The sequence below is a fragment of the Fomitopsis serialis genome (genome assembly GCF_022376445.1).
Source record: "Fomitopsis serialis strain Sig1Antser10 chromosome Unknown B0H18scaffold_77, whole genome shotgun sequence".
Classification (NCBI taxonomy): domain Eukaryota; kingdom Fungi; phylum Basidiomycota; class Agaricomycetes; order Polyporales; family Fomitopsidaceae; genus Fomitopsis; species Fomitopsis serialis.
Window position 1 is genome coordinate 31,491 of NW_025955037.1, and position 14,212 is coordinate 45,702.

General features: G+C 51.6%; 2 protein-coding genes across 2 annotated transcripts; one reads left to right on the plus strand and one right to left on the minus strand.

Annotated features, from left to right (window-relative positions):
* The first annotated feature begins 1,879 nt into the window (after positions 1 to 1,879).
* B0H18DRAFT_1213778 (uncharacterized protein) lies at positions 1,880 to 4,131 on the plus strand. Its single transcript, XM_048036539.1, has 22 exons — positions 1,880 to 2,019; positions 2,075 to 2,132; positions 2,191 to 2,269; positions 2,324 to 2,337; positions 2,396 to 2,432; positions 2,482 to 2,543; positions 2,597 to 2,606; positions 2,656 to 2,673; positions 2,722 to 2,747; positions 2,796 to 2,821; positions 2,871 to 2,914; positions 2,965 to 2,989; positions 3,042 to 3,053; positions 3,119 to 3,134; positions 3,194 to 3,236; positions 3,292 to 3,392; positions 3,445 to 3,504; positions 3,560 to 3,587; positions 3,643 to 3,697; positions 3,748 to 3,772; positions 3,830 to 3,913; positions 3,991 to 4,131. The coding sequence occupies exons 2-22, from the start codon at positions 2,077 to 2,079 to the stop codon at positions 4,055 to 4,057; spliced, it is 888 nt and encodes a 295-aa protein (XP_047889581.1). The 5' UTR covers positions 1,880 to 2,019; positions 2,075 to 2,076; the 3' UTR covers positions 4,058 to 4,131.
* Positions 4,132 to 6,175: 2,044 nt separating this feature from the next.
* Positions 6,176 to 13,760, minus strand: B0H18DRAFT_1122441 (uncharacterized protein; the record flags this gene model as incomplete). Its single annotated transcript, XM_048034512.1, has 38 exons — positions 6,176 to 6,235; positions 6,298 to 6,390; positions 6,446 to 6,561; positions 6,615 to 6,662; positions 6,716 to 6,857; positions 6,907 to 7,081; positions 7,136 to 7,407; positions 7,462 to 7,590; positions 7,647 to 7,843; positions 7,905 to 8,262; positions 8,321 to 8,413; positions 8,473 to 8,532; positions 8,590 to 8,693; positions 8,745 to 8,836; positions 8,898 to 9,151; positions 9,208 to 9,294; positions 9,351 to 9,546; positions 9,600 to 9,606; positions 9,660 to 9,706; positions 9,766 to 9,947; positions 9,997 to 10,191; positions 10,249 to 10,323; positions 10,380 to 10,561; positions 10,619 to 10,696; positions 11,414 to 11,603; positions 11,666 to 11,749; positions 11,802 to 11,876; positions 11,928 to 11,985; positions 12,044 to 12,158; positions 12,208 to 12,217; positions 12,268 to 12,346; positions 12,402 to 12,543; positions 12,600 to 12,734; positions 12,908 to 13,039; positions 13,094 to 13,282; positions 13,347 to 13,434; positions 13,487 to 13,590; positions 13,652 to 13,760. 38 exons carry the CDS (start codon positions 13,758 to 13,760, stop codon positions 6,176 to 6,178), a joined length of 4,752 nt encoding a protein of 1,583 aa, XP_047889582.1.
* Positions 13,761 to 14,212: the final 452 nt, after the last annotated feature.

Genomic DNA, 14,212 nt, shown 5'->3' on the forward strand with positions numbered 1-14,212 from the left:
CGCCACGCCGGCGATGCTACACTGTCACTGGTCACCGTCGAGCCCGCCGGATGTGACAGATCAAATTTTCGCCGCCTGCGGCGCCGTTTGACCAAAACCCCGCCGCCCCGCCGCCCAAGAGGGCTCCGTCACAGGTCACCGACGCCTGCGCCGCGCCGCCTGATGGTTGCTCGGGTGTCACGCGTCACACCCCGCGCCGCTTTGAACTTTTATCTACAGTATTGAAGACCGGGAGACTCGGAGCGTTCCTTATAGTGTTTGGCAGTCACCCTTCGACGATTACGCAGAATAGACTCGTATATGACTATTATACTACTATCCCAGCCATGGCTGGTCAGCGAACCTTTTTCAGTAGCCCAGGATCCGAGACGATGATGATACGAAGGCAACGAGCGTTCAGTACAGTTGCAATCGCAGATCCAGGCTCCGCTAGAACTACCGGCATCGGCCGACTGGGGTGACGACGGGCAAGTTCTGTCGTAAGTACGAACGGGTCATTGCCATTACACTTGCACTTGAGACATATCTGGTACATATCACCTTCAATACAGCGTGATTGACTACTGTTTACGGACCCTATGACTCCAACGCTTGCCTCGCGCTGACCTCCACTGGCAGCATGCCACTTGCTATTGAATACCTCGAAGTCTAGCCCGCCCGCTCTATCTTGGATTTTAGACTCGCAGAACCGCCAGCGGACCACCTGTAGACGGTTTTGTCGGTTGCCAGGCCCAGGGGAGTCGAGAAACGCAAAGCTCCACAAAAAAGCCCTAGCGCGCGAGCCTGAGGCAAGCTGCTGAACGTTCAGTTACAATTCCATCGACGGCAGTAGCAAAGTTGCTTTGAGACGAAGATGTGCAGAACACTACTTATGTACGTTGGTCACACTTTTTATGCCTGCTGTCAGTGCTGAGCGCTGATCATTGGCTGTCTGACAGCGTGGACATTACTGACCTGCGCGTCTGCAAGGCGTAAGCCTGTGCACTCGATGCGAATGGAGAACGGAGAGATAGTCGACCTGTGTCGTACCCCCATTCGGAGCTGAACACCGAGCACCCGCTGAAGGCTATTCGCCTTTCATTGGATGATGTTGACATCCCCGTAACGTCTCGGACGGTCCTTATCATCTGGAATATCCTCGGGCTGATCGAGCGAAGCGTCCGAGTATGTACGATGGGAATGCATCTACCTCGAGATTTGACATTCTCCGCTTCCTTCCAGTGCTTGTCTCCAGTGTCCGCAGCTCACTTGAGCGACGCCTTTGGCCTTTGGGGTCTTGCCTCGGCATGGGATATTCACAGAAAACATGGCGGCGCTCATAGCGACGATCTAGCGCTCCTTACGTGCGTGTCAGAGTCCTCTGATTACATGACGGCTTCTTGCTCATCGTCAGCTAACTCCTGTGGGCAGGTTAACGTACAGCCAGATCCACAATCCACAAGCAGGGTAGCCGAAGGCCCCACGCGATCACGATGAGCAACGATCTGGGATACTTCCTTGGGGATCTAGAGCCACGGCCTCCGCATGGCATGTCTGTCGCTCGTTCTCACACAACACGGGTCCCGGGAAGTACGAAGGAACACCTTCTTTGTCGGTATGCTGTTCCGTTTGACGTCCAGCTGTTCGGTCCGCAAGGCAGCTTATACAAGCTCACCGCTCCAGCGAGCCACTCTCGTGACCTGCATACGCGCATTTGTCACCCTTGGCCACCAGTTTGTACCTCGCGTTCGAATGGTCCCCGGAGGAGCGCAACACTCCATCTTGATTGGAAGAAGGGAAGCGCAGCATCTTTCGTTCTCGGAATCAGGCATGCTCGGTGGCCGGGGCATGCGGTAGCTCAAAGTATCTATTTGTTGCACTCATCGTGCGGGCACCCAGTGTCCTCTCCATCTCTCAACCAATCCGCGCATTGCTTGGAGCGAGGCCGCCGCGATACGCTCGAATTGTTGTGTCTCACGTACGGAGAGCTGTTCGCATCTACCGCACGGTCGAACACGCTATTAGGGTATAAACACGGTGGTGAGTACTGACCTGCTTGTCTAGATTCCCCAGTTCAACATGATTACGAGCGAAGACATGAACGCGTCAGATGCGTTCACGTCTACCGTGGTGGGGATGCTCCTTTGCTTCATGTAAGTGTGTAACTCGCTCGCTCATTGATTGTACTCACCCGTCTGGCATTGCTGGCAGTTTCTTCGGAGGCACTCTAGGGCAAAGCATCTACTACTTCCGTCAGTTCACTCGTGACGGGCTCACTCTGAAGGGCCTGGTAAGTCTTCAAGCTATCTTCTATGTCACTCACTCATTATTTTTGCCGTCATAGGTTGTCAGTCTTTTGTGAGTCTCGAGTGGACCTATAAACACGGAGCACAATAACACAGTTGGACTACGACAGCCTTTTAGACACTGTGAAGGCATTTCTCCACGCACAGGTTACTCGCATTCGTCTCAGTTCGCTGCTTGTCTCATCACAATTCATAGTTGCTTTCGTACTGGTTTGTCAACCACCATTCCGACGCTTCTATACTATTGTTACTTCCGTTGTGAGTACGCGACCGATATATATTCTTGACATGTGAGATGACCCATCGCACAGGTCGTACACGGTATGTACAACCGTATGTCTTGTACTCGTCGAACTAAGGCGCCTTTCAGGTCCACTTCATCATATCCGTAAGTCATCCATCTCCGTATATGCGTACAGGTCTTCATGTATAGTAGACAACATGTGTGTTTCTCGTGCAAGGGTGAGCTACGCCCCTCTCAATGTTCTTCTTGTGACTGATCCTCAATAGTCTCTATATCCGTAACATATGGGCTTGTGAGTGGTAATAATAATCTGATGTACTCTGAACCTGACTACTAGATAGTACTGCGAGGCCGGTGGTACCAGAACTATGTTACGGGGGTGGGGGTAGGTCACTCTCCTCATTGACCGAAATACGTATTGCTGACGATGCGTAGGTTGCTCTGGCTACTATATCCTTGGGTACGTTTTTGATCTGCGACGCGCTGAAGCCCTACCTAATCGCCGATCGTAGCATGCGGGCTCGGTGAGTCATTCTCCGCATGAATGGGATCCGAGCGAGCATTATCTGACAGTCGTGCGAGGCAATAGTCGCAGCTCACGACATGTACGTCCTGCAGCCTATGGTCAATCCGCATGACGATGACATCGCCGCGTTTTGGTCAGTCTTACCAGCATAAGCGACGTCGAAGCCATCCAACGCGTCGAGGTATCGTGTTTCTGATTCTACCGCTGTCCTTAGCTTACATTCCGTATATTGTCAGGTATCGGGCAGGATCGAGGGTTACACGGCTGTTGCAGTCGATGTTTACATAACCGCTGTACTCTGCTTCATTTTCCATCGCGCTCGGACGGGGTACGAACCGTGAGTGTCTCCTGACGTGACACATGCAACGGATAACCTAGCTCTGCGACAGGACGGAGAATCTGATCTTCAAGCTCATGGCGTTCACAATTAACCGTGGTATTCTACTCTTGTGAGGACATCGTCGAGTTGTATCGGGATGAATGCTCACCGAACCATCGTCACAGTGTGATACAGCTGTTGGTGATAGTCACGGTTCGTGCGTTCACCGGCAGGTTTGCATAGTATCGCTGCTTACGCCATGCAACAGTACAAACCTAACGGCACTCAAGCACTCGACGGGGTCTACTGCTTTGCCGGAACTCGTAAGTCGTCAGCCGTAGTCCGAACATGATATTGATACCGACGTTGCCAGTGAACGTCAACTGCGCCCTCGCCACGTACGTTCTGCGACCACGCGTGTATCTACGCATCTGATTGTTCTGACCGATCACCAGATTGAACGCACGATCTGGCAGAGGCGACCTGATCGCAAGTCAACTGAGTAGCTTCGATGCTCACTCCGGAACGTCATCGGCCGGGTAAGTATCCATGTCCCATTCAAGCCAGCGAATTTCACAACTGATATCACATTTGTGCCATTCGCGACTTATAACAGAGACCATGACGAGTCGACGGACGACTTGCACGATAAGTTGCAACGGAAGGCGAGCGAAGAGAAGTGAATGAGGCTCCTAGCGATATAGCTTAGCCAGGCTATCGTATACAGACGACGGTGCTTTAATACCATCTATCTCCCACCACCAACACCAGCAAGGCCCGCGGAGTCGATCGCATCGATGTCGGACGTGGTGAGTTCTACCGGAGAGCGACGGTCAGTGATAAGACGCGTAAATGTATTGCAAGTGAACGATCCAAGGGATAGAATCCGGACACAGCGAGGTCACCAAGCCTTCAGATAGCCTTGCAGCCGTGCTTTTTCGTACAAGATCTGTCACGCAGAGCATGAACGGACGTGCACACCCTCCTGAGTGTTCGACGATTTGTGCTGATGCAGTCGCGATCCGCCCGTCCGGCAGGTGATGTTCGAGGTTCATCTTTACGAGACCTTCCTGATAAATATAGGGGCTCGGCAATGCTACGCCAGCCGGTGCCTCGACCTACTGAGTAGCCTTATGTACTAGCGCCACCACTATTACTGGTACTGCAGAAGAAGAAGGGGGCACAGGAGGCACAGAAGAGTGCATTTGGCGACACAGAATACTATGACAAGTCGGCACTCGTAGACTGTTACTGTTGCTAAGTATCAAGGTTCTTGCTGCATCAGACCCAGGCCGCCCTCAGATCTCAATGCTATCGACATAAGCTTGGATTGCTGGCATGTATCTGCGTCCAAACTGCCCAACTCGTATCCTTCAATCTCCACGATAGCGCGGGAACGCCCTCAACGAGCATGAGTGGAGAGCACCTCGAAGTCAATTCTGACGACGTGTGTGCGGACAGCGAGTGACAGGAGCTGCGGAACACGGCTCTTGCAAACACACTCCCGTCGCTCCGGTACCTCGCCGTGCCCTCCGGGTACATGGTACAGGACCGCGTTCATTTCAAAGAGGCGGCATTTGTTGGACAGCCACGGTGGTGGCGGATGGCGGATGTCAGTTCCAAAGCGGACTCTGGTCTGGCGGGCACTTTGAAGGAAGGCGTGCCAGATTTAGTGAAGATTAACGACGCGGAGGCCCGGGATCGAGGATCGACGTGTACATGCACAGCGAAGTCTCTGCGGAGACTTTGAGGCCCTAGAGTGAGTCACTGGTGTATACCTCCGTGTCGAGCGACCGCTGCCAGTGATAGACATGCACAGGTAACCTGCGTGTGCTATAGGTGTCATGGCGATATGCTAGAGTCGGTACAAGTTCAAGGATCACAGGCCCTCTCTTTGTGTTATACTGGTGACGTCTGTCTCGTATCGACTAACAGATCACACATCATAGTCTTGGAAGGGCCGCCTCATTCAGCCTGGTTGTCGCTACGCTCGGCCCGGGGGTGGTCACACATTGATACCGATGCACTCCACATCCCGTGGGCTCGTGTGGGCAGGGGCTCGATATCACTCATATAGATGGTCTGTATTGAGCCTTTCAGTGGACCTCCTTCAAGTTCACCAAATCGCGGAGTCTCACGGTGCGTACAAATTTACGTCGTCTGAGCTCTAGGTGCTGATGTCTCGGCGCACAGATTGAAAGGGAATCGGTGGTCGTACAATTGGGTTTCGCGGTTCAGATCAATGACAGGGACTAACGTAGGCGTGATGCGAACGTCTTCGTACTAGTATGTGACAGGCGCGGTGAAGTGATCGTTCAACGTTTCAACGTTTAGGTCAGCTTGGATTGTAACTTGACCCGCCTTGTGCACGGCTCCAATGCCAGCATTCGATGAAACACTTGAAATCGGATCATGGGGTTTGTATGCCTATATAGACTCGATATGCACGGCGAGGGCTAGTGTCTGGTGCCGTCGCCTGATACTCAATGGACACTGTTGCACTGGAGGATCATACTCTGTCCAGCGAATGCTGACGGCGAGTCATCAATTTCTCATCAGCCAAAGTTTGTGTCGTATAATAATCCTCTGTTGGGACCGGGAAGGCACAGCGTGAGTGGCTTTAGGTCTCACCTGCCAGACTCGTTGCACATCGTGGGCGAAACCTGACGTGCGAACTTCGAACGCATACCCCTCGATGGTCCGTATGGATTTCGAGCTGCACGATAATTTACCATTGTTGGGACAATGCTATACTGATTTACCAAAAGAACAATCGGAACTACCGATGCCAGAAGGAGCAGTCAAACCCCGAGGATCTCGACCACCTCCCATTTCATTCCCTTCAATGTGACGGCAGGATACTACCCAGCATAACATCAGGTATCTGGTTGAGAACCTGATTGGTTAGATCTTGTTTGCTGACGGGCTGCTGCACCGTGTAGACAGCTGCAGGCGTGTACAGAGGCTGTCCTTGTGCGTTCAATACTTGGTTGTTGTCCATCAAGATATAGAATGACTAGCAGAACCGAAATGTTAACGGATGCGGCTACCGTTCAAGACTTTAAGCACACCAAGTCGACGGGAGGGGCTCCCCCAGCTTGACCATTCACCGTGTCATCGTAATACGAAATGAGCGTAGTTATTTGATTGACCAAATACGGCTTCATGTTCTTCATAATGGACGAGACTGAACAAGCCTGATCAGGTTTCCTGCGCGTTTCAAGAAGATCGGGAACGCACTCCAGTTGTCGTACAAAGTCGGTATGTCAACCTGATCCCTGTCCGGAGCTTATAAGACGCAGTGTCAGCCTATCAAATGATATAGCATGAATTCCACTAACCGTCTACATTTGCCGCTAAGTAGGCAGCATACCACTTCGTCCATGCTGAGCGGATACACGTATTTGCAGTCAAGAACTGGAGGAGGCTGTCAATATCGTACAGATCGGAACAATGTACGCTCGCTTCTTGACGAACTGGGTACTGATTTGAAGTCAGCAATGCCTTTCGTTTCGAAGCCGGCGTCACGTACCTGGTTCAAGAAGGACGGAATGCCTGCCGCGGCTCTGATGACTGCGACTTGCTTCTGCGGACAGTAGTCCGCGAACTCTTGTTGACTTCGGATGTTCTTCGCCGTCAGAAATGGATCTAGCCGCTGTTCGCCATCGTAGAAGGCAGTGTTCTTAATCTCATTGGCCGTCTGCTCCCTGCGTAGACTGAAGTGAATATATGGCTTACATCCAGATGTGTTGGACACGTACAAAATAACCATACTGCCAGTGGCACCGTTGAGAAGATAACCCGGATAACAGTTACCTATCATACTGAAGAGTGATTGAGACCCAGGCAACCAGGCTGGCACTTGGACAAGGTTATCTTCCACCCAGGCACAGAAGTCGATGCCGCTAGCGGGACTGGACAGCCCAGCTGCAGTTTGCCATAGCTGCGAAAATTGAGCGAGATAATCAACAAATAGTGATGACAGGCTCATTTCGTAAACATGTTCACGAGCATAGATGTTTTTTCCGGTCGCCTAGATCATATCATCAATGACAACTGAAGTTCCCGACCGCACTTCGATACTTACTGTGACGAGGTTGCCCCCTAAATTGAGCGGAAGTTGCGTGTACGATCCCATCGTAGGGGAAAGCGTTCCGGGATTTTCGTGATCGTAGTAGGCGATGATATTTGTACTGGCATATTCCGGAACGGACACCTGGACACAAAGTAATCAGCATTACTTGAGCGCATTAATACAGTCAACGACGTTACACTGATATCACACGTCTGCAGCTTAGCGTACTTGGCCAAGCTGACCGGGTGCGTGCTAATATTGGACCTCTTGTTAATGAATGAGGTGTTTGCGTACATTGCCTTGGCGTCGTCTGGTGACAGGTATCGGCGCGCCAGGACATCAATGAGCTGCCCGGTCGGATCCATGTCAGTATCACTATAACATATGCAATCCTCTAATATTTATGAACACCATTAGCCACCGCCGTGTCGTGCAGAAATGGTACTACTACGTACGTCCAAGTGAATTGGTTTGATCAAGATCGCTGGACTCTTCTGGACAGAAGAGAGATCCTGGGAGATACGGAATAGTATCCCGCCGCCCCAAGCTCGACGTCGAGGCCTTCCGCTTGGCCATCTCAGGCGAGTCCGGCGGCTTGATGGGAAGTGTTGGTTGCTCAGCGGCTCGAGGAACGTCCGGTCTATGTTCCCATCTCGAGTAGAATGCGTGCGGATCACGATGCTGCATGGGAAGTGTATTTCCACTTGCAGCTGAATCAGACATTGCGTACAATTGGCCATCGCGTCTGTTGAAACTCGAAGCCGAGTCATAACAAGCACCGCCGAAGTCGAAGGTGTTTTGGTAGAAGGTGTTCTGGGAAACGATGTGTTCTCAGCGGCAGCGGACGCAGAGATGCAGAAAGCCCACATACATCCCACTGATCGTTCCACCATACGACTGCGCCTTTCAATCCACCATGCAGATTGACACCGTACTGAGGCTGAATACAGATTTTGGGTGATTGCTGTAAGAAGTCAGCATGGCCCGAGTACAGTCGGACGGTGTCATGCTTTAGGTACTCACCGTCTCCGACACACTACCATTCAGAATCAATCCAGCGTATAGCTCCGCTTGAACGTAGGCCTATAGAATGTGCCAGAATCAGTGATCACAGTGAAGCTAGGCATACCAGAAACATACCGTCGCGTCCATAACAGATCCCCCGAGCACAGTGAGGCCAAGCTCAAGGCTAGGGGTAAGATATGCGGTGAGACCTCCACTCAATTCGACGTTGTATCCGAAGTCTGATAACTCTTCAGTCTAGGAAAACAATGACCATCAGAGGGGCCGCGTACCATAGTTGTATCCATTGTTGTTGGCAGTTGATCCTGTCAGATTGGGTCCTAGAGTGGGCTCGTCAGAAGTAGAGCCCAAGGCGTAGTGTACACTGTGTTTGAAACAATATTAGCACCTGTTCCACGACATTAGTGTTAAGCCTTACGGGGAACGTATATCCGACAGTCGTTGACAGTTGTCCGGTGAGCGATATCTCGCCTGACAGCTCTGCGTACAGGTGCAAACTCGGACCAAGAGTCAGCAGTCCAGGATAATACAATCCTGGGAAGCCGAAACTGATGAGCTCATACTGGCCCGAATTCCATTCCGCTTTCGCAAGGCCCTGTATGGTGAAGGTCGCGGAGGCGGATGCGCCCACATCTACATATACGTAAGCCTGTTGTATAGCTGGTGGGACCACCGTTGCCTCACGACGATATTTGAGTAAGTGGACATTGAGAGTACTGCTCGAAATCAACACACCTCAAGGTAGTAACCGAACTGCGAAGAGATCTGGGCGTTTCCATAAACCGAAATGTCCAAACTTGACTCGAAGTTCGGACAGGACTCCTGAACTCGCGATGCCTGATCAGGCTGCGATCACTGACTATATGACTAGCAATTACCTGAGCATGATAGATCGTATACGTGTCCGACCAGTGGAAGTTCCGCGATATGCTGTTCCCGTTTGTGATCGTATTGAGGCGCTGTAACCACTCTGTGAAGCCGCCAAACCAACGCTTCTCGTATTCAAGGGGCTGGTGGAAGTTGCGCTTGTAGTGCAAGTCTCGCTTACGGCTAGTTGGTGAGCTGTCTGGTAAGCTACAGCGGTGGTCAATTGATAATCTAAGCCTGCCCTCGGTGCATGCTCTAACCTGTCGACTACAAAAGCATAAGCACAAAAATACACGTCGGTGGAAACACAATAGACGTACTCATCTCATCCCAATAGCCAGGTATATCAGTAATATCCGCTCGCATACTGTCACGTTTCGAGCTTTAGACATGTCTAACACGCTCGAGCCACCCCGAGAAACTCACTAGACAGGGCCATTATCTTCCGGAATAGCATCAAACTGGTAGTCAAATGCGAGCGAATAGACTTTCTCGGTGGCCGGTAGGCTAGCTTGATGTGCAGCTGGCAACGCCGTCTGATCTTGATGCACTTCCATGGAAACGACACGCGCATAAGGGCCGGCACCACATGAGGAGGGCATTCGAACCTTCGAAAATGTCAGCGAAACTCAGATACATGCAAGTGGCGGCACGAACGATTGTATGTTGGGCTTGTCCAATAAAGACATGTCCGCAACCCGCATTATCATCGTCTATCGGCATGGAACAATACGCAAGGACAGTTTGCGCCTGATCGCTTCGACCGTCGCAGCCGACAAGCACCCAATCGCTCTGGACGTCCAGACTTGACACAGATTGCGCGTTTGGTGATGTGATGAATACCTCACCGAACTATCGTGCTATCAGACATGCGGAAAGAATTCTTACGACAGTACGCTGTTCACTCACTGGCGAGTCGTTTTCTTGACCATCGTCACTTATGCCCGTGAAACCAGCGCCTTGACTGGTGGTATCCGATGGACCCTACATGACAGACCGCTTGAGAAGCGAGCCAGGAAATGGACTGACAATACACTCACAGTATTATCATCGAAGTCTGCAGTGAATGACGCAGGCTGGTCAGCGCCGTATCCTTGACCGAGTGGGATAACCCAATCTTCGGGCACCGGTAGAAACTCTTCGCTCGCAGGTGGTGTACAGCAATAGTTCCGCCGAGCTTTTCCCGTACAGGTCGAGCTGGCATCGCCTTGGATATCTTGAACTGTGACATGCTCATGAGATAATGATGTGCGTTGTGAGAAGTTGTTGTGAGACGTACAGACGCTAACTTCCCCAACAGCACAGGCGGCATCTGTGCATGCAGGAGGGGTACCAACCCAATGACAACCCGTGAAACCTGACAAAACCAGCAATTAGCAAAGCATTGGAGAGGGCGACAACGTAGACAGAGGATGAGCCGGGATACCCACTGCTTTCTGATGCGCAACAGACGGGTTTATTGTTCGAGGGGCAGACAGTTGGGCATGTCTGCTTTGCCTTGACGTTCGGGTCTTCGTTCTCTGCCTCGCATCCACCGTTGTCCTAGGATACACCACATCATGTAAGTATATCGCGAGATGTCGTTGCAATAGACGTACAGTGCTTCCTTGCTTGACAAACGTCAGGCCAGTATAGCCACTAGGACACTCCGATAGTGTCTGACTGCAACCCGTCGCATAGCAATCAAGTAGTGCCGAGGAACCTGAGTCACAGCAATAGGCTTGTTGTCCTGCATAGCGTGTTAAAGACGAATGGAAATACACTACGCATGAAGCCACCTTTAACGCAGGTTGGCCATTGAGTGTTTCCCGCAGGGTCTAGTGCTAGAGTCACTTCCCCGACGTTGCACTAACCATCACAAGTAGTTCCTGTACAGTATTCAATCGATGGGCCTACTGTCGCTAACGACGTATGATGACAGAAAGCTCACCTCCGCCCCCACGCCAACTACAGCCCTGTGGCACGGCTGCCTTGGGACAGCAGAGACTCGCGCGATTCTTGTCAGTGCACTTCGAACCCGTCGGCGGCGTAGTCACTGTCGTCATCAGGGTCCAATCTGATGGACAGCCCTCACCGCACCCCGTGTATTGGCACTCATTCGTTTGTGTGGAACTTGCATTGTTGATGCCGATGTCCGGGTACAGCCCAGTGAGCGCCGTGTATTGCGTGTCGTCCTGGTCAACGGACCAAATAAATGAGCCGCCAACGATTGTCTCGAGATAGTCCATTTTGAGCTTGAACGTCTCTGCATCATCGTATGACACCTAGAGCGGCATGAATACGTCAACATGAACTCGCACATGCAGCCTTGGCTCGGAGCACCCACCCATTGACGATCATTCCACACGATATACTTGACGGCAGCGTCCTCGTCAAGCACAGGATCCAAGTCATTGTCGTTGATGATGTCCTTCACGTTCCGTCAATCCGTGTACAATCAATTGACAAATGAACGACCTCACCTCGATCTCTGCGAATGAAAGCGTGCCGGGGCTGTGGGTACAAGGTCCTGCGTCACCAGGACCACTGAATGGACACTGTTATCATCACATGAGCACACAACGAGAATCGTGCGCGGAAGAACTGACTCCGGGAATTGTACACTCAGCCGTTGCGAGCTCAAAGCTGCGCCCATAAAACCCGAAACTGGCGAGGCGCAACAGCGTAAGTTGATGTCGATCATCAGCAAGCGGAGGGAACATACCCAATGTTGACTTGCGACCAGTCCACATCGACGTTCTGGAAAAGCTGTAGCGTGCTCTTGATCTCCGTCAAATTCGTGTGCGCGAGCACGATGCTCCCGATGTACGGATCGTTTCCTAAACCCGGTCAGATCTTCCGAACGCGCCCAGATACGTCAGCACTAACCGTCCCAAACCTAAAATTGTATCAATCAGTGATGTTTCAATGAAGAGATGTACCACATACGCCGTGCAAATCATACGTCATGACATTGACGAAGTCTGCCGAATGAAGCAGTCCTGTGAGGTTGAAATGCTGTAGGTACCTGGGACGGAGAGAGTGAATTGATACATCAAGCATCAAGACGCTGGTAGACGTACCAGTACGAGGAAGGGGCCGTGAACGAGATCCCGTAGTCACCACCAAAGGCAGTCCTCAAAGCCTTCATGAATGCAACATAGTTATCTGTGTCCGCGGGATTCCCGCCACGATCGTACGCAGCAGGATATTCCCAGTCAATATCTATACACAGTGTGTTATTCGTCTGCATGCCAAGAATTATGAGACGATCCACTCACCGATACCATCGAACCCATACGCTTGCATCGTATTCAGGGCACTCTTCACGAAAGTATTGGTGTTCTCTGTACTGGCAACGAGTTGACTGAAGATCGTCGAAGTCGGCGGGTCGTTGAAGGACCAGTGTAAGGTTGCTGGAGGTGGTGGTGAGTCGTCGGTCGTCACAAGTGCGTTAGATCCCGTTCCATAGCGGTAAACGACGCAGCGTAGTGACGGTACAAGAAAAACGACTAGTCTTATGTAAGCTACGAAGTCCGAGCTATCTGCCTTGGGAACCCTAACCCTCGACATCCTTACAACCAGCCACCAACCGACAGGAACACCTTCAAAGCCGAGTTTCGTTGCTTCAGCGCTGTCGTTCGGGACCAGAGGTTTTGGTCTCCTGGTGACATCTCGATGATTTCATAAGCAGACGATATGAGAGCGAATGCGTAGTTGACTACATTCGTTGTGTGGTCAGTTCTCGTTACACGAACATATACTCAATACACACCATGCGTAAGGATGTCAACGGCGATTTGCTCGGGCTCGTAGTAGTCGCATGAACGCGAAGAGGATACAGCCCAGCCTTCGTAGTAGCCGATACGTCGGTGGGTAGCCCCGCCCCCGGAGATGTCATCACCGCCGCCAGTCGGAGGTACGGGGTTACAATCACTTTGACAGCCTACCCCGCAAAAGTCCGCTACGGGTACACATTGGCTACGAGTTAGTTGCCGAGAGCGTCGCGATAATGATAACGGTCTTACAGGTCGTTCCACAGAAGCCGTATTGCGAGCAGCAGACGTTGAGGGGACATGTACGATTGACAGGGGGCGCGTATTGTCCACATTCTGCCTGCGACAGGAATGAGAGTGCGGTTCACATGTAACGCCAGTATATAACTTACAACCGCGTTGCAATTCGATGTGCAATTTCCACCTAGAGAGCTTATGGGGGTACAGAATTCTGGGCCGTATCCGCAGAAACCGCTGTTAGCATTGCAGCATGCGCCTACGAGATTCGTCTTCGGTCAGTATTAAATCTGTCCAAAGACATAGTCTCAAGAACATACCATTAGCACAAGGAATATCAGCCGTACAGCTTCCGACCGGAAGTCCACTGGCAGGAATAGTAGGCTGAGGAAGACTGGTGTCGGAGGTTGTCGACGTGTGAGATGCCATCGATGTTTGAGAAGGCGTCGATATTTGAGAAGTCGATGTTTGAGAAGTTGTCGACGTTTGAGAGACCACAAACGAGGTTGTCGCCGCAAGAGCTAGCGTCACGGTAGACTATAATCAGCTGGGGAATCATAGTACGATGGATCGATACGTACCGGCGACAAGACTTTGAAGGAAGCGCATAGACTCAGGATCAACCGAGAGGATTGACTTAAGGAGGTCTCAGCCCTGTCGAGTCTCATACCGGCAGTACTTGTGTAAATGTTGGGCGCTGGATGTTCGCAGTCCATTCGTGCTAGTCAGTATCATCGCATAGACGCTTCCATGTGGGCGGACATAAGTCGGGATGAGCGTCGAAAGCCGATCCGAAGAGCAAGGTATCAGCCGGGCGTTAGACAACTGAATGTGGAGGCTATGCCGGCGCCGAGCGGTGTATGACAAGGGAGATTAGTAGA